The 20,497-nt window shown below is 43.3% G+C and overlaps 2 protein-coding genes across 2 annotated transcripts in view; both read left to right on the forward strand.

The window, feature by feature from the left end:
• Positions 1 to 14,211, forward strand: part of LOC123506940 (serine-aspartate repeat-containing protein I-like) — a 29,633-nt gene extending 15,422 nt beyond the window's left edge. The window contains exon 3 of the mRNA XM_045259372.1: positions 12,535 to 14,211. Coding sequence (XP_045115307.1) covers positions 12,535 to 14,211 — 1,677 coding nt within the window. The remainder of the gene's footprint in view (positions 1 to 12,534) is intronic.
• LOC123506944 (abnormal spindle-like microcephaly-associated protein homolog) lies at positions 14,212 to 17,171 on the forward strand. Its single transcript, XM_045259385.1, has 2 exons — positions 14,212 to 14,231; positions 14,282 to 17,171. Exons 1-2 carry the CDS (start codon positions 14,212 to 14,214, stop codon positions 17,169 to 17,171), a joined length of 2,910 nt encoding a protein of 969 aa, XP_045115320.1.
• Positions 17,172 to 20,497: the final 3,326 nt, after the last annotated feature.

The following is a 20,497-nucleotide window of genomic DNA, read 5'->3' on the forward strand; positions in this document are numbered from 1 at the left end:
CCAATGCATGTGTACGTGTTGTGTGTCTCCTGTGCTGTGACCCCACGCTTGTGTCTTGTACATACATACATATATACACCATTCCTCGCCTGGTGTAGGTACGGCGCACATCCAGGCGTGAAAAATCTGGGTTTGGCTTCAAGAAATTCTTCAGAGAGATAAAGGATGATATCAAGAACATTGTGCTGCCATCTGGACGTAAAGAATCATAAGTTTTGGGTGAGAGTTACTGAGATTACTTGAGCCACCCCTTTAACTTGCTACGTTTTCTATGGTGGCTGTTTTTCAGGGGTGGCTTAGGTAAATCTCACCTCACTGCGAATGTTATGTGTTATGGTGTGTTTGTGTGTATGTGTTGGGTGTTGGGTGTGTTGTGTTGTGGTGTTGTGGTGTCAGGGCGTTGTGTCACGTTCTGGGGTGTTCCGGGTGTTGTTTGATGTTTTTTCTTAGTTTGCGTAGTTGTAGTTGTAGTTGTAGTAGTTGTTGTTGTTATTTGTTTCTCGTTTTCTTCTTGTTTGTAGTAGTAGTAGTAGTAGTAGTAGTAGTAGTAGAAGTAGAAGAAGAAGAAGAAGAAGAAGAAGAAGAAGAAGAAGAAGAAGTAGTAGTAGTAGTAGTAGTAGTAGTAGTAGTAGCAGTAGCAGTAGTAGTAGCAGTAGTAGTAGCAGTATCATTAACAACAAAACACAACTAATAACTCAAAATTCAAATAAACAAATAAATAGACCAGTTAACACCCCATCACGTGACCCGCCTCCTGACACCCACTGCACTGTACACGTCTCGACATGTTCTGAAGGTGGCACAGACGCGGCCACCTTGTTCACCCAGCTGTCACGTGTCTGAGGAACCTTCTACTTGTTTGTTTCGTGTTCAAATGTTCCGTACTATGCCTGTTTACATATATACATACACACACACATACATACTTAATCCTTACCTTATATACATGCATTCAATACACTCTAGACGGATAAACAGATAGATAGACAGATAGAGAGGCAGACACGTTTAGCTTATCAATTTTAACCTAACCAAACCTAACTTGTCATACACATATACACACACACATACACAGACAGACAATAAGTGGTGTTAGTGTATGTTTTCCTTCGCATCTGTGTGTCCTGCACCTCCAAGTATTACCACACTATACACACTACTACCAGGAATACACAATACACCTCTAGTGACAAGGAAACACGTGTATTGATCTCCTCGGCCAGAATCATTTGAGTGTACCTTTAAAAAATTCTGGTTTTCTCATTGTTTTCTGGCTTAGAGAGAGAGAGAGAGAGAGAGAGTAGATTTTTTCCCTCATTGAATACACACACACACACACACACACACACACACACACACACACAGTCACTCGTATAACCCCACCACCACCACCACCACTGTATTCTGCAAAGCGAATACAGTGCTATGTTGTTTGTATTTAAGTCGTCTCGCTCTTACAGAAATACAAAAGACTGTGTTTTGATTTACTATTATTATTATTTTCCTTATTTTCAGGTTACTAATATAATTTTCTAAAGGTTGTTACTATTATCACTATTATTCTTATCACTATTCTTCCATCTACTGGTAATTTATTTTCATCATTAATTTCTATCTTATTTTCAGGCGAGCTTAGAATTCCTCATATCTCTTTTCCTTTTGTTCTTTCTCAATCAATGCATGTGTTTTTCTAAGCCCCCTCACCACCACTAGACACACCACAACACCATAGACAATATTTACAATCTCAAACATTTCAAAATAGATAAATAAAAATAATAGATAACAAAGATTTAGCTATTATATTCACGTGATGTAGAATGTTCTGTCTATTTGTGGTGAGGGAAAACTGGTGGTGAGGTGGAGATGGTGAGAAGCGTGTAGCAGTTGTTGTTGTTGTTGTTGTGTTTTTTTTTCAGAGTGTTCCTGCTGTGTTTCTTTGGTGAGGGAAGTGTGTTGCAAGATTTTGTGTTACGTATTGGTGAGGGTTTAGTGGTGAAAAGTGTAGTTGTTGTTATTGTTGTTGTTTTTTCAGAGTGTTCCTAACTGTTTTTCTTCGGTGATGGAAGTGTATTGCAATATTTGTGTTATGTATCAGTGTATTGCTGTTTTTCTTATGCTTATTCTACTGGCTCTATTTGATGTGGTGTTTAATGTCTCTTTTTTCATTAATATCAGCCGGTGGGTCCATTCTGTTTACTCTACTAACGGATCGGAGACTATTTTGGGGTGTTTTGTAGTGAACACGTTTGATGTTTGATGTTTTTTTTTTTAGTATCAGCTGGTGGGTCCATTCTGTTTACTCTACTAACGGATCAGAGGCTGTTTTGAGGGTGTTTTGTAGTGAATATGTAACTTTGATGTATTGCAAGTATGTTATGTTGTGTGTGTTGTGTAGTTTTGGTGTGGTGGCTTGCCTTGGTGAGTGTTGTGTGAGTGTTGCGTGAGTGTTGCGTGAGTGAGTGTGTTAAAGCTAGCGTGTGTTGCCTAGGAGTGTTCAATATAGTGTTGTGTGTGTGTGTGTATGTGTGTGTGTGAGTGTTAAATCTAATGGGTGTTGCGTGGGGATGGTCAAAATCAGTGTTCCGTGTGAGTGTTGCGTGCGGAACTGTTAAATCTACAGCGTTGCCTGAGACTTGAATTCAGAGTTGTATGAGGACTGTGTTTCACTTAGTGTTGCGTGAAGATTGTAAGAGTATTACATCTAGTGTGTTTTGAGGAGTGCCTTTCTTGAGCCGAGAGGAACCAAAGGGACAAGGAGGCGGGAGTTATTTCTCATATCCTACAACTTATGGTCCTCCTTCTCTCCTCCCTTCCCTCTGCGCATGAAGGGAACAGCCACCTTTCTGATTGCTGGTGTCTTGTTCAATAACCCTACCAAATCTTAAACCAAAAAATTCAAGTAGTTTATTAATTGGATTGAACTCTATAACTGTGATACAAAATAATTAAGAACCAGAGATAGAGTATGTCATCTTGATATCTAGTGAAGAAGAGGATTAAGAACAGACTTTGTAATTTCCACCCAGTTTGACCCCTTCAGTACTGGCATGCATTTTTACCTTGAGTTTTGTGTGTGATTAGACCATTTTATTGATATTAGGAAGGATCTATGGAGGTCAGAAGATTAATGGCCACTGTCTTCACTATTCTAATCCCTTCAGTACTGGGACGTATTTTTACCTTAAGTTCTGGGTGTGATTAGACTATTTTATTGACATTATGAAGGTCAAAAGATTAATGGCCACAGTATTCACTATTCTAATCCCCCACATAAGTTTCTGAAACTGAATAAAATCACGAAATAGTAACCAGAATCAATATGGAAGCATGTCCTGGTATTGAAGGATTTAAAAAGTAATAGATGGATATGTAAAGATAGCAAAGATGTCTGAGAGTGATTGGTTGTGGGTTACATGATACAAGACCACAGCACTCCAAGGGTTAAGTGTCACAAGCCAGACTGTTAGTGTTAAGACAGTGGTGGCTGGGGAGTGAAGGTTGAACAACACACAACACAACAGCCTTCACTCCTCACCACCACCACTAGACAAGTAACCTCACGCACACTCATTCATGTCCACCCAGAAGGCCCCATCACCGCCTCTCGTGACCATCATCCCTTGCTCGCCCCATGCCCCTGAGACCCCAGACCCCCATGGTGCAGAGACGGAAGAGCTGAGTGCACCAAGCGATGGGGAAGAACGGGGTACTGAGGCAAAGGATATGAGCAGTGAACCAGGATTACAGCAAGGCACTGATGCTGATGTAGTGTCGAAAGAGGGGTCTGATGAAGCTATTGGAAAGACAGACAGCGAGGGACAGACGGATGAAGAAATGCCACAAGAGGGATGTGATGAAATTTTTGGACAGACTGAAAGCGAGGGACAAAAAGAAGATGAAGAGATGTTGAAAGGATCTGATGAAATTGATATTAAGGAACAGACGGACAGTGAGGGACAAAAAGATGATATAGAACAATCATCAAAGAGCAAATACCACGAAGATAGTATTGTAGATCAGACACACACTGAAGAACATGAACAGAAAGATATACAAGCACAGACGGCCTCCATGAAAGCGGACGAGCAAGACACAGCAGACAGAATGAACACAGAAGAACAAGAGGATCAAGAACAACACAGCCAGTTAGGAAAGGAAGACACGCAGTCACTATCCAAAGAAACAAAAGACACAGGATTTAGTCAGAAGGAAGACACGGAGGTAGCAAAGCAAGGACCACAAAACCCTGACAAAATAGAGGATGAAAAAGAAAACGTGAAACCAGAACAGTTACCCAAGGCTGATAGAACACCTGAAGGCACAGACGATAACGGGAACACAGAACAGTTATCAAAAGGTTCTGTAACTCCTGACACAATGGAAACAGGAGAGAAAGAAGATAGAGAGATAGAGGAAACTTTGCCTTCACCACCAATAGAAGGGAAAGATGAGGAAGATAATGAGGGAACGGAAAACAAAGAAGACTTATCAAAAGGTTCTGTAACTCCTGACAAAATGGAAACAGGAGAGAAAGAAGATAGAGAGATAGAGGAAACTTTGCCTACAGTACCAATAGAAGGGAAACATGAGGAAGATAATGAAGGAACAGAAAACAAAGAAGACTTATCAAAAGATTCTGTAACTCCTGACAAAATGGAAACAGGAGAGAAAGAAGATAGAGAGATAGAGGAAACTTTGCCTTCACCACCAATAGAAGGGAAACATGAGGAAGATAATGAGGGAACGGAAAACAAAGAAGACTTATCAAAAGGTTCTGTAACTCCTGACAAAATGGAAACAGGAGAGAAAGAAGATAGAGAGATAGAGGAAACTTTGCCTTCAGTACCAATAGACGGGAAACATGAGGGAAAAAGTGAGGGAATGGAAAACAAAGAAGACTTATCAAAAGATTCTATAACTTCTGATGAAATAGAAACAGGACAGATGGAAGAGAGAAAATTAAAGAAAACAGTGTCCTTTGTGTCAATTGTAGGTAAAGATAAGGAAAGTGAGGAAACAGGAAACACGGAAGACTTATCAAAAAATTCTGTAACCCTTGACGAACCGGAAACAGAAGAGAGAGAACCAGAAAAGGAAGCAAGTGACGAGGAAAACAATATGGCAGATGACAAAGACTGTTCTTCACCTACTGACGGAGACACGATAGGAAGAACAACACCAACAACCACCACTACAGAAGCTGAGAATTCTAACAAGGGACAGATGATGGAGAACAAAACGAGGAAGTCAACACGGCACAAATAACTGGTGAAAATTCTGTAAACTCTGAACAAGAACAAGAAGAACAAGGAGAAGAACAGGCCAGTGTAAAGTCAGTCGAAATAGGAGTAAGGAAAGAAAGAGAAATAAAATCTAGTAGTGTGGGATGTAGAGAACACAATGAACAAGAAGAACAAGAAGAAGAACAAGAACAGGAAGCTACAAAAGTGTCGATGGAAGATTCTGAAGGCATGAAGGAAATGGGGAATGAGGAAACAGATAAAGAAAAGCAGAAAGAACATTTATCAGTCAACGCAGAACACAATGAAGAACAAGAACAAGGAAGCACAGTCACAGAAGAAAATCAACAATCGATAATAACACAAACTGAACAAGAACAGACAGAAAACGAAAGCTCACTAGAAAATTCTCAAGTGAAGGAAAATGAAGCGAGCCCTGAAAATATTGAAGAACAGAGAGAACAAGAACAAAAGTCTAAGGAGGAGGAGGAGGAGGAGGAGAAGAAGAAGGAGAAGGTACTGGAGCATTCAGGGAGCATTGACGAAACGGAGATCAAGAAACAAGACAACACAACAACATCAAAAAGTCTCGAAATCACTGACGAATCATTACAAAGCAAACAAATCTCGCTAGAAATGGATGCAGGAAACAGGGATGGAAGTGAGGGTAAGGAAATGAAGCCAGATTCAAACCAGGAGGGTGAGACGAATGGTGCAGAAGATGATGAGGGAAATGATGGTAAACGTACACTGAAAAAAGATGATAATGGTATGAATGAAGATGGTATAGATAAGGCAAAAGGAGATGATGAGGAGAAAGGTGATAATAATACTGAAGATAGATTAGATGATGATACGGCAAAAGGTGATGAGGAAAATAGTGGTGTTGATAAGCAAGAAGATAAGGAAACTGTAGACGCAAATATAGACAAAACAGATGATGCTCACGTCAATAGCCCGACACTTCAAGACATGAGTGACAAAACAGAAAGTCTTAATAAACCAACAGCTCAAGATTCCACAGACACCACGATCGAGGCAATGAACAGTGACAAGGCTGGTGGAAGTGAGCATTCAGTGAACCCTTGCCAAACTGCGGACGCGGGTGTGAAGGCCTGCAACACTCCTGACGATGCAGAAAGCGAAGTAGGTGATAATAAGACAAGTGGATCAGTTATCAGAGCTTCAGATAAGAGAGATAATGCCAAAAGTGTGAGTCCTATAGGTGGCAAAGATGTGGATGGAAATGCGGATGAAGACAAGGAAAAGGATGACGGAGAAAAGAAGGCCGATAGTGGAATGAATGGAGAAGATACAAGCCATAGTGATTTACATGTTGACGATAATGCAGATGGAAATGCAGGACAAGACAATGTAGAGCATGAGGAAGGACAGATGAAGGACAATATTGCAATGGATGGGCAAGACTCTAACGCAGCTATGGAAACACCAGAGAGCCAAATTATCCAGGAAGTTCATAGCCTAAGTAATGAAAAAGAACACCACATAGACTCCACTAATAAAGACCAAGTAGATTCAAATGAAACAGAAAACCAGGAACCCAGTGAAGGACCAGAATATTTAGACTCCAGTGAAGCAGAACAAACAGATTCCAATAAGAGAGAGAGACAAGGCCCAATTAACTGCACTGAATTAGACCACCAACCAATGACTTCCAAGGACCAGACTGTAAATGATAACGAGGAATCAGATCACACGGACCGGAATGCAAAAAGTGACCAGGATGTTTTAGACGCCAATAATGGACATGGAGATACTAATGACCTGACTAATGAAACAGAACACAAAGAAAGCACAAGCACCAATGAGACAGAAGTTTCAGGTAAAGATTTAACAGATATTGACCACATTGACCCAAACGCAAAAAGTGACCAGGATGTTTTAGATGCCAATAATGGACATGGAGATACTAATGACCTGACTAATGAAACAGAACACAAAGAAAGCACAAGCACCAATGAGACAGAAGTTTCAGGTAAAGATTTAACAGATATTGACCACATTGACCCAAACGCAAAAAGTGACCAGGATGTTTTAGACGCCAATAATGGACATGGAGATACTAATGACCTGACTAATGAAACAGAACACAAAGAAAGCACAAGCACCAATGAGACAGAAGTTTCGGGTAAGGATTTAACAGATGTTGACCACATTGACCCAAACGCAAAAAGTGACCAGGATGTTTTAGATGCCAATAATGGACATGGAGATACTAATGACCTGACTAATGAAACAGAACACAAAGAAAGCACAAGCACCAATGAGACAGAAGTTTCGGGTAAGGATTTAACAGATATTGACCACATTGACCCAAACGCAAAAAGTGACCAGGATGTTTTAGACGCCAATAATGGACATGAAACTAATGACTTGACTAATGACACAGAACACAAAGAAAATACAAGCACCAAGACAGAAACTACCGGCGAGGAATTATCAGATGTCAATGAAAGCGAGGAAGAAGACTCAAATCCCTCCCTCACCACTCATCCCAATTTTAAGCTGCCTAATTCAGAGTCGGGTTATTTGTCAGACCCAGAGAGACACCAAAGCTCTACCAAGGAAGTGACAGAGAGAAAAGACCCAGAAGCTGAAACTCCTACTGGTAACTCACACAGCGGTCAGACAGTTGGTGCTGGCGTCTTGGAGATGAGTGAAAATGTGACTCATCTGCCAGACTATTTTGAAGTGACGAGCCCAGTTGTGCATCCAGCAAACACTACAATCTATAATGGCGAGTTTCATAGCAGTCACACAGCTGGTTCCGGGAGTGTGATGCGGTCCAGTGGAAACAGTGAGGCTTATCTCATTGACCAGTTCGTGTCGGCCGTCAGTGTCTTCGATCACTTGCCGAAGGTAGAAACTGGGACCCATGACAACTTTCCTACCACTTATACAATCAATGGTGGAAGTGACAAGGAACCAATGCACGACAACGATGCTCTGGGACAGCCTGTAGTAGGTGCTCAAGTCACTGACGTGAATGATAACACAGAGGATGCAACACCACTGGAATCAACAGAGGCTGGCAGACTTTCACCTACACAGACAAGTCATGGAGACAAAACTGTTCAGGAAAATCAACTGACAGAGGCTGCTGATTTTGACAAGACAGGAGATGCAGAAGTTAAAGAACTGACAGACGGTACATTTTCACCTCAAGAGAAAGATGTAGCTAGTAATGAGACACATACAGAACAGGGTGGTGATGTGAACGAATTCCAAAACACCATTGAAACAAGGGAATGTGTTGGGGACGTGGAAACAGAAGGTAATCATACTGAAACGAACCTTAATAAAACTCCACATGGTGACTCAGTACAATCTTCCATCTCTGCTGGTGCTACTTCATCCCCCAGAGATACACCCAGCCTGTCATTGCCTCAAGACTCAGAGAAAGCAGAGATTAAGGAGGACAAGAGGCCGGGAAGTGTTGGATCTCGCAAGGATTCACCGGATATCCCCACCGCTGCCACCAGTTCTTTGGCCACGGACTCACTAGATCAAACATCTTCTGGAGACTCGAAGACAGAGAATAAATCATCAATTTCTGCAGAAAATACAAGAGATAAGAGACCTGGAAGTGTTGGATCTCGTAAAGACTCTCCGGAAATTCCCATCTCTGCTATTTCTTCCACCACGGACAAAGAATCACCTCAAGACTTGCGGAAAACAGAGGAACCAGACTCACGTTCAATTGTACTGGTTAGACAGCAGGAGGAGGAGGACCTAGACACTACACACAGTCACGCCGCCCTTCTGTCGCCTCAGCAGGACCAGGGAGCGGGTCGGGTGCTGCTGGAGGGGATGTAGAAGGCACACAAGGGAGGGACGACTACTGCAGGAGGTGAAGTGGTGGTGGTGGTGGTGGTGGTGGTGTTGGTGGTGGTAGTGGTGTAGGGGTATTGGTGTCTGCACTTCACGCTGCACACTACACTCGTCACGGCTCATTGGTGTACAGAAGAGCCTTGTACAGCTGCGGTGACATGTCGGGACACGTTCTGCACTCAATGACACTGTGTTTGGTGCTTTCCCTGAATCCTGAGTCCCTGATCTCCTGACAACTTCCTGACAACCTATTGACACACACTGACTCTTGACTCTCAGCTGATCAGAGGTCTAGTGATTGAGTTGGAATGACAAGCACAGTGCAATGAGAGCGGCGCGTCAATCGGCCACTAATGATAACTGCCCCGACACTAGCATCCCAGCAGGCTAAAAGTCAGATCCGACCGCATTCTTGGGAGTAGTGTAGTGAGTGTTCTCTTCACCTGGGGTATGTGCTATTGCTTCCACAGGCTAATGTTGTCGAGATGTGTACAACCCACAACCCACAGGTCACAGGGCACAGGGCTATGTTAAGTATAGGGATCACAGGTCACACGCCTTGGACAGCTCCGGGCCGACGCACAGCCCACGCCGCCCACACCAGAGCTGGGCACATAACGGTCACTTCCCGTAAATTACCGGTATCTGAACCATCTTTCGTCCCGGTTTACGGTGTGATGCAATCCTGTGCTTACGGAAATTTTGTGTGTATAAATTTGTCAGCACATTCTAGTGTTGGCAGCCAGAAGAATGTAGTGTGGCTGAGTGTTGGATGGTGATAACTCAAGGTCCACATTCTTAAACACATGTTCTCATTCAAAGCATTGCCTTCAAAGGTTATAGATAAGATGGGTTTCTTGGATGTTTTCTCTTTCTTTTGATGGTAATTGCCCTTATTAAACTACCACTAAAATAACGAAAACATCCCTGAGAACGCCAGTGGTTTCTACTTGAGCCTGGTAAAAGTTGTGAAGATCAGCTGTTGACACGTTTTGGAATGTGGACTTTGAAGGAGCAGCGGTGAGAGGTGGACTGGTGCATCGCTCTGAAGGATGAATTGTGGAATTGTTTAATTGGTTCCATTTACGTTTGCGGAAGTGAAGGTTTGATTTCACAGTGCCCAGCTCTGTCTCGCCACTAACTGTCACAACTGTTCACTTTGGAGATGTATATATGCACATGTCCACATACTACTTCACTGTATATAAACTGATCTACTCTACGTCTCCATCGTCAAAATGTTAACTGATACACCGTACATTATCCTTCACTGTACATTGAATTACCTGGTACTACAATGAACTCCTCAACTTGGACAAGAAAAGATTCATCAGCTCGGCAACATAAGACATCTCATTCATCACGCACTAACTCATCTTCATTCCTGCCAAGGTATCGTCCCGCCACGAGAGGCCGTCCACGCTGCTGACTAAACCTTCTCCTTCACGCAACGAAGCTAAAGACACAAAAGTCATACCACAGAGGCAACACTTCCTTCATAACTCAGCATTTGTTCGTGATTTGTTCCTTCTGCTTGAAAATTCAATGTCGTTCTGCTCCCAAAACCAAAAGTGTTGTTACTGATACGCCAAAAGTGTTCTTAATGATATGCCAAAATTGTTTCTTTATTTAAAGTTTCTCTGTCTCACATAACTTAAAGCATTCTTGTTGACCAACCAGTTCTTTGCAGTTTTATCATCTTGCAAACCTAAAAGTCAATGTGCCAACGCTCTATCCTTGAAGCATTCGTTGACCCACCAATACTTTACAGTTTTCTTATCTCACAAAGCTAAAAGTGCTACTCTGGTGCTAAGATGAAACCACACGTGTATCAAAACTTCATCCAATCTTCAGCTCACAAAACTTGAAGACATTCTTGTTACTCTACCAGAACTAAAGCTGCAACTGTGGTGGTACTCTGGTGGTATGAGTCAACAGATCCCAGCCTCTTTACCAGGTGTGGACAGCCTCTACATGGACATCATCACTAACTCACTCACACGCCAATTACCAACTACCACTAACACCCCTGACCCATCCACTGTCTTATGTCTGTGGTTACTCCTTCCTCCTCATTCTCTGCGTCCTTGCACCCCAGACCTTTTCTCCTGTTTCGAAACCCTCACTGCGTTTTCTGTGTCCCAAATAACCATTTTCTATGTCCTCTTCTCTCCCTGTCACGTCCGCTACTAAATGTGCAATGTCCGTGTATCTCCCATTTTCTTTCTCAGTGTTCGTCTTACTTCCATTTTCTTTAGTATGTCAGGTATGTGTCCTTTCTTCCGAATCTTTACATTTCTAGTGTCTGTCTACCACGCGACCTTTTTTCTTCATGTTCAGTGATTGTCTGATTCCATTTTGTTCATGTCTTGTGTCCATCTTGTCCTCCATCCATGTTCCGTTTTCTTTTAGCAGGTGTCTAATGTCTGCTTCCGCTCCTCGTTTTCTATGCTTCCTGCTGGCCAGTGCATCATGTGGATATCACTGTGCATGCTGACTAGTTAAGAACGTTGTGCTGATTTTAGTGTATCTTGCATGTAAACCCTTCCCTAAAGTAGTCACTGCTCTTATGTGTCTCGTTTATATGCTTCAGTGTCCTGTACTCGTAAAACGCTCTGCTCTCTAATCAAGACCATTTTCCAAAGGGTTAGTTCCCCCCTTACTGATAATATTGACATCTTGCTCCAATGTCACTAGAATCTTCAATACCTAGCTGTTATGTCACTAATAACATCGACACCTTGTTCCAAAAACTTATTGTGCCCTTAGAATCTTCAAAACTTTGCTGTTATGTCACTAAAATTTATGAAAATCTTGCTCCAATGTTGCAAGAATCATGAAAATATACAGTAACTTCAACTGAGGCCCTTTGAAAATAGTCATGATACTGCGACGAGTGTTTCAGAATAGTGCTATTTGTTGCGTGTCTTGCTTTGCCATTGTTGTTGTGTCTTGTCCCTCTGCCACGCTTGAGATTCTATTGTGGCTTTCCTTTGAGCGTTGTCACTGTTGCTCCGCCCTGTCACTGCCTTCTCTGTATATGTGTGCCGTGTGCTGTGTAGGTGAGTGTGAGTCTTTCACTGCAGCTTATGTGTCGTGTCCTGTCAGTGCTGTGCTCTCATGTGATGTGTTCAGAGTTTCTTTCCTAGAGCAATGTGTTGTGTCCATGTGTGTTATGTGTGTTTTCTCCGCCCCTCAGTCCCTTCATAGAAAACGTATCCAGTCTAATCAGTTACTTTTGTCTCAGTAAATGCTATATAATCAATTACATTCAAGCTCTACTTCCTATAAGTACCTTCATACTAATTTGTCTGCTAACAATCTTCAAGTAAAGTATTCATCATTATTTCAAATTATATCTTTAAATTGGCTGAAATCTCCCGCTACCTGATTCAAAGTAAGCAGGGCATGTATTCATATGTTGCCTCCACCCACACAGGCTGACGGCACGGCGGCACAGGAGAGGGAACACTTAGCACCACGGGAGGGAGACACCAGCGCCTGCCAAGAGGAGGAGGACGCCCCACCACCAGATGCCGGGCAGGGAAGGGACGAGGGACAAGAAGAGCAGGACCTCAATCTAGACAAAGCTGCCACACAGATCCAGGCTTTGTACCGAGGCTTTAAAACAAGGAAAGATCTTAAGTCAAAACTTGAGGCCAATGAGAAATTAGACACTGATGACTCGTTAGCTGAGAAATCTGCAGTAGTGATTCAGTCATCTTACCGAGGCTACAAGACCAGAAAGGAATTACAAAGGCCCGCCACAGACCAAGTCCAGGCGCGAGATGAAAGCGAGGAAATAGATATTGACCTGAATGATCCTGAGGTGGAGAAGGCCGCCACCAGGATCCAGTCATCCTATCGAGGCTTCAAAACAAGGAAGGAGATTAAAAAACCAGACACAGAGGAGGCTGAACCACAGAAAGAGAATGAAGAGGAAGAAATAGACATTGACCTGAATGACCCTGAAGTGGAGAAGGCCGCCACCAGGATCCAGTCATCCTATCGAGGCTTTAAAACAAGGAAGGAGCTTCAGAAACCAGACACAGAGGAAGCTGAACCACAGAAAGAGAACGAGGAGGAAGAAATAGACATTGATTTGAACGATCCTGAGGTGGAGAAGGCTGCCACCAGAATACAATCCTCCTATCGAGGCTTCAAGACAAGGAAGGAGATTCACGCTTCTAAACCCAGTGAAGCCGACCTCACCGACACTGAACTTCAGAAGGCGGCAATAAGAATCCAGGCGTTGTATCGAGGCTTCAGAACACGGAAAAAGTTTAAATCTCCTCAACAAGACACTGCTCCCGAGGACACCGCGCTGCAGGAGGCCGCCACGAAGATCCAAGCCCTGTACAGAGGATTCAAAACACGCAAGAAACTAAAAGATCCAACTCAGAATGTATCACAACACGACATTTGTCTTGACGACCCACAAACTCAGAAAGCCGCCACGACCATCCAGGCATCGTACCGAGGCTTCAAGACAAGGAAGGAACTTAAGGCTTCAAAAGCTGACAAAAATGATGAAGCAAAAGAAGAAGAGGAGGAGGAGATAGACATTGACCTGAATGACCCTGAGGTGGAGAAGGCCGCCACGGCCATCCAGTCATCCTACCGAGGCTTCAAGGCAAGGAAAGAGCTTCATGCTTCAAATGTAGACGAAACTGAAGAACAAAAAGAAGCAAAAGAAGAAGAGGAAGAGGAGATAGACATTGATCTGAACGATCCTGAGGTAGAGAAGGCTGCCACGGCCATCCAGTCATCCTACCGGGGCTTCAAGGCAAGGAAAGAGCTTCGTGCTTCAAATGCTGATGAAGCCAAGGAACAAGAGGAAGAGAAAAAAGAGGAAGAGGAGATAGACATTGACTTGAACGACCCTGAGGTGGAGAAGGCCGCCACCATGATCCAGTCATCCTACCGAGGCTTCAGAAGCAGAAAGGAAACCAAAAGTTGTCAGCCGGACGAGGCAGAGACAGGGCAAGACAGTGGTGCGATGGAGTCTGACATGCACAAGGCCGCCACGCTGATCCAGGCTTTGTTCAAAGGCTTCCTCACCAGGAAGAAGCTGAGAACTCAAGATCAAAAGGAAATCTGGAGGAGGAAGATTTGAATGACGTGGAGGATCAGAAGGTTGCGTTGGTGCTTCAGGCCACCGCTGACCTGGAGGACGCGGATTACAGCAGCGCTGAGTTTGAAAAGGCTGCAGTCCTCATACAAGCCTTCTATCGCGGCTTCAAAGTCAGGAAGGTTTTGAAGCGACAGGCGGAGACACAGGAGGAGATAGACATTGACCTGAACGATCCGGAGGTGGAGAAGGCTGCCACCATGATCCAGTCCTCCTACCGAGGCTTCAAAACAAGGAAGGAGATTCAAACAGCCAAACCAAGTGAACCCGAGGTGGACGCCACGAGCCGAGAGCTTCACGAGGCAGCAACACTGATCCAGGCGCTGTACCGAGGCTTCAGGGCAAGAAAGCGGCTTCAGGGCACAAAGGCTGACGCGGCTGACACAGAGGACATAGACCTGAACGATCCTGAGGTTGAGAAGGCAGCGGTGAAGATCCAGTCCTCCTATCGAGGCTTCAAGACAAGGAAGGACGTTCACGCTTCTAAACTCAGTGAAGCTGACGCCGATGACGCTGACCTCACGGACACTGAACTCCAGAAAGCGGCAATAAAGATCCAGGCGTTGTATCGAGGCTTCAGAACGAGAAAGGGGCTTCAAAACTCAGATGCAAACAAAAGCAAACAACAAAAAGAAGAGGAAGAAGAGATAGACATTGACCTGAATGACCCTGAGGTGGAAAAGGCTGCCACCGCCATCCAGTCATCGTATCGGGGCTTCAAGACACGCAAAGAGCTTCAAACTTCAAAGGCTGATGAAGCTAAAGAACAAAAAGAAGAGAAAGAAGAGGAAGAAGAAATAGACATTGATCTGAATGACCCTGAGGTGGAGAAGGCTGCCACGGCCATCCAGTCATCCTACCGGGGCTTCAAGGCAAGGAAAGAGCTTCAGAGTTCAAATGTAGAAAAAACCGAAGAAGGAAAAGAAGAGGAGGAGGAGATAGACATAGACCTGAATGACCCTGAGGTGGAGAAGGCCGCCACGGCCATCCAGTCATCCTACCGAGGCTTCAAGGCAAGGAAAGAGCTTCAGAGTTCAAATGCTGTTGATGAAACTGAAGAACAAAAAGAAGCAAAAGAAGAAGAGGAAGAGGAGATAGACATTGATCTGAACGATCCTGAGGTAGAGAAGGCTGCCACGGCCATCCAGTCATCCTACCGGGGCTTCAAGGCAAGGAAAGAGCTTCGTGCTTCAAATGCTGATGAAGCCAAGGAACAAGAGGAAGAGAAAAAAGAGGAAGAGGAGATAGACATTGACTTGAACGACCCTGAGGTGGAGAAGGCCGCCACCATGATCCAGTCATCCTACCGAGGCTTCAGAAGCAGAAAGGAAACCAAAAGTTGTCAGCCGGACGAGGCAGAGACGGGGCAAGACAGTGGTGCGATGGAGTCTGACATGCACAAGGCCGCCACGCTGATCCAGGCTTTGTTCAAAGGCTTCCTCACCAGGAAGAAGCTGAGGAACTCAAGATCAAAAGGAAATCTGGAGGAGGAAGATTTGAATGACGTGGAGGATCAGAAGGTTGCGTTGGTGCTTCAGGCCACCGCTGACCTGGAGGACGCGGATTACAGCAGCGCTGAGTTTGAAAAGGCTGCAGTCCTCATACAAGCCTTCTATCGCGGCTTCAAAGTCAGGAAGGTTTTGAAGCGACAGGCGGAGACACAGGAGGAGATAGATATTGACCTGAACGATCCTGAGGTGGAGAAGGCTGCCACCATGATCCAGTCCTCCTACCGAGGCTTCAAAACAAGGAAGGAGATTCAGAAGCCAGAAACAGAGGAAGTTGAGCCACAGAAAGAGAACGAAGAGGAAGAAATAGACATTGATTTGAACGATCCGGAGGTGGAGAAGGCTGCCACCAGGATCCAGTCCTCCTATCGAGGCTTCAAAACAAGGAAGGAGATTCAGACCGCCAAGCCAAGTGAACCTGAGGTGGATGTCATGAGCCGAGAGCTTCACGAGGCAGCAACACTGATCCAGGCGCTGTACCGAGGCTTCAGGGCAAGAAAGCAGCTTCAGGGAACAAAGGGTGACGCATCTGACGCAGAGGACACTGGTGTGAGTGACTCTGTGACTCATCAGTTGAAGTCCAGTGAAGCTAAATTGAACGAAGCTAACCTTTTGGACACAGAGTTACAGAACGCTGCCACAAAGATCCAGGCACTGTACCGAGGCTTCAGAGCAAGGCAGACACTCAGCAAAGCAAAGACAGACAAAGGTGAGGAGGAGGTGGTGGACATTGACTTGGAGGACCCCGAGGTGCAGCAAGCCGCAGAGAAGATCCAGTCCTCCTACCGGGGCTTCAAGACACGCAGAGGCCTCCACCGCTCCAAGACCTTCCAGGTGGACGAGGAACAAGAAAAAGAAGAGGAGGAGGAGATAGACATTGACCTGAATGACCCTGAGGTGGAGAAGGCCGCCACGGCCATCCAGTCATCCTACCGAGGCTTCAAGGCAAGGAAAGAGCTTCATTCTTCAAATGTAGACGAAACTGAAGAACAAAAAGAAGCAAAAGAAGAAGAGGAAGAGGAGATAGACATTGACCTGAATGACCCTGAGGTGGAGAAGGCTGCCACGGCCATCCAGTCATCCTACCGGGGCTTCAAGGCAAGGAAAAAGCTTCATGCTTCAAATGCTGATGAAGCCAAGGAACAAGAGGAAGAGAAAAAAGAGGAAGAGGAGATAGACATTGACTTGAACGACCCTGAGGTGGAGAAGGCCGCCACCATGATCCAGTCATCCTACCGAGGCTTCAGAAGCAGAAAGGAAACCAAAAGTTGTCAGCCGGACGAGGCAGAGACGGGGCAAGACAGTGGTGCGATGGAGTCTGACATGCACAAGGCCGCCACGCTGATCCAGGCTTTGTTCAAAGGCTTCCTCACCAGGAAGAAGCTGCTCAAGGCTCTGAAGGAACAACAAGCAGGGAATGTGGAGGAAGTGGCTTAACCCCTTCAGTACTGGGACACACTATTATCCTTGAGATTTGTGTACCATTGAACCATTTTATTGACATTGCCAAGGGTCTATGGAGGTCACAAGATTAATGGCCACAGTCTTCACTATTACAATCCCTTCATAAGTTTCTGAAGCTGTATAGAATCACCAAATAGTCACCAAAAGGAATATGGAAACGCGTCATGGTACTGAAGATCAATCATCGAGGTTCAGACAGATGCTTCACTGACTCACAAACCTTGGCGGGGCTTCACAAGGAGAAAAGAAGTATAAAAAAGAAGCTAACAATGAATAAATGGGCTCTAATTTAAGAAGAGAAGCTCAAACTCTTAGGAACCCGCTAGTCATGTCTGCGGCCTTGAAAACAGCTGTGGTGAGAGAATTAAGCGTTTTTAAGAGTGTTTTTATGGTTCTAGAGGCAGACTGACAAGATTTCTGCATTATCAACAGGAGAAACACTCTTGGGAACCCTGCTACTCATCCCTGTGGCCTTGGAAAACAGTTGTGGTGAGAGAGCAGAGCGTTTTTTGAATGGGACACCTAGAAATAGACAGCAAAGTGATATATAACTACCTTGTACGAAATGGTAGCCAAGGCAAGATAAATGCTACACTAGACTTATAGAAGACTTGTTCCTGTTAAATATAAACACTGTAGGAAGGATTTAGTGTCTAGTGATGTTCTGTGATGAGATTAATAGTGAGGTTAACATGTATCTTTAAATATTAACCCCTTCAGTACTGGGACACATTTTTACCTTGAGTTTTGTGTGCCATTAGACCATTTTATTGACATTAGCAAGGGTCTATGGAGGTCACAAGATTAATGGCCACAGTCTTCACTATTTGATTCACTAAATAGTAACCAGAATATTTTACCTTGAGTTTTGTGCACGATTGGACCATTTTATTGACATTAGCAAGGGTCTATGAAGGTCACAAGATTAATGGCCACAGTCTTCACTATTTGACCCCCATCAGTACTGGGACACATTATTACCTTGAGTTTTTTACGATTGGACCATTTTATTGACATTAGGAAGGGTCTATGGAGGTCACAAGATTAATGGCCACAGTCTTCACTATTTCAACCCCCACATGAGTTTCTGAAGCTGTGGAAAGTCACCAAATAGTCACCACAGGGAATATGGAAACGCGTCACGCTACTGAAGGGGTTAATATATAAACTTTTATTGTCTTAATTTGATGTTGTGTATGTGTGGTGGAGAGATGCAGAGGTGAAGAATAATGAGTAAATAGAGGAATTAATGCATGAAAGAAGAAGAAGGAAAGAAGGAAGGAGAGATGAAAGAGTGAATGAGTCAATAAGAGAATGAGGTAAGGAAGACAGGAAGGAAAAAAGAGAGGGAGGAAAGAAGGAAGGAAGGAAAAATGGATGAAGGAACAAGAGAAAGAGGAGAGAAAATAAACGAGAGAAAAACGAGATAGAAAGAAAATAAAGAAAGAAAGAAAGAAAAGAGAAGAAAGAGAAGAGAGAGAGAGAGAGAGAGAGAGAGAGAGAGAGAGAGAGAGAGAGAGAGAGAGAGAGAGAGAGAGAGGATTACTAACAATTACAACAATGAGCCAAAATATAGTTAAAAATTATAAGTAATTACACTAATTACTTATAAGAATTACTAACCGTCCACCTGAATTATTATTATTATTATTATTATTATTATTATTATTATTATTATTATTGTATTGTTGTTGTTGTTGTTGTTTTATTTTTATTTTTTCTTGTTTTTTTTTTTCACTTATTTTCGTCTTCTTTTCTTCTTTTCTTCTTTCATTTCCTTTGTTCTTCTTTTCTTGTTTTTTCTCCTCTTTTCTTCTTCTTCTTCTTCTTCTTCTTCTTCTTCTTCTTCTTCTTCCTTCATTCTTTTCTTCTCTTTCCTCTTCTTTTCTTCTCTCTTCTCTTCTTTATCAAATTATTTTCTTTCCTCTTCCTCTTCCTCTTCCTCTTCCTCTCTTCATTAATCTTCTCTTTCACTAACCTCACCCTTCCTCCTCTTCTTCTTCTTCTTCTTCTTCTTCTTCTTCTTCTTCTTCTTCTTCTTCTTCTTCTTCTTCTTCTTCTTCCTTCCTCCCTCTTTCCTATTTCTCTCTATCTCAATTTTCCTTTCTTTATCAACATTACTTAAATTCTCCCTTCCTTTGTTTTCCTTTCTGTCTGTCTGTCTGTCTGTCTGTCTGTCTGTCTGTCTGGTTTTAATGGTCAAACTTATAATTAATTTTAGTTATCTATTAATTGCGTTGCCGAAAGTGATATAGAGTAAGGTGTGTGTGTGTGTGTGTGTGTGTATGTATGTGTGTGTGTTAAGATTCCGTCCGTTTACTACTACTACTACTACTACTACTACTACTACTACATATTATATCATTCAGAGCTTATATTTTCATTGTCAGTAGAATAGTGAGGTGCATCTTAGCAACACTACATAAACACTGGGCTATATTCTGCAACACTTCCTGGCTACACCTGAACTGTTTCCCAAAGGCTCTAGTTGAAGTGACGTGGGTTTTTAAGTGTGTTTTCAAGGTTGTAGTGACAGATTAACAACATTTCTGCACTATTAACAGGAGAAACACTCTTTTAAATGGCTCTAGTTGAAGTGACAAGGGTTTTTAAGAGTGTTTTTCTGGTTGTAGTGACAGATTAACAAGATTTCTGCATTGTTAACAGGAGAAACACTCTTTTAAATGGCCCTAGTTGAAGTGACGTGGGTTTTTAAGGGTGTTTTTGTGGTTGTAGTGACAGATTAACAACATTTCTGCACTATTAACAGGAGAAACACTTTTAAACGGCTCTAGTTGAAGTGACAAGGTTTTTTGAGTGTTTTCAAGATTGTACTGACAGATTAACAACATTTCAGCACTATTAACAGCAAAACACTCTTGAAAACCGACCTAATCACCTCTGTGGCCTTGGAAAACAGACTTGCTGAGAGAGACAAACAGAGAGGAATGTTGCAGAGTAGGAGAGAGTGTAGAGGGAGGCCAATCTAATAGTGTACAGTGTTAATGGAGGCGAAGACAAGGTGGCGTTAGTTAAGGGGAGTATATTATAATGCACTTTGAAATGGGAACCGTGTATCTTAAGAATTAATAAACAATAAGAGAATTTTAATGTCTTTTCTTGTCCTTAAGGGAGGAGGAGGAGGAGGAGGAGGAGGAGGAGGAGGAGGAGGAGGAGGAATGCAAAATATACCAAAAGAACACTTATAGTTATTGATTCTATAATTGTGTAGACTCTTCAATCTGATCTGTGTTGAGGGAAAGGATAGTAAAGGCGAAGGTTTCTCCCCACCCACCCAC

This window comes from Portunus trituberculatus, chromosome 2 (assembly GCF_017591435.1).
Source record: "Portunus trituberculatus isolate SZX2019 chromosome 2, ASM1759143v1, whole genome shotgun sequence".
NCBI lineage: Eukaryota > Metazoa > Arthropoda > Malacostraca > Decapoda > Portunidae > Portunus > Portunus trituberculatus.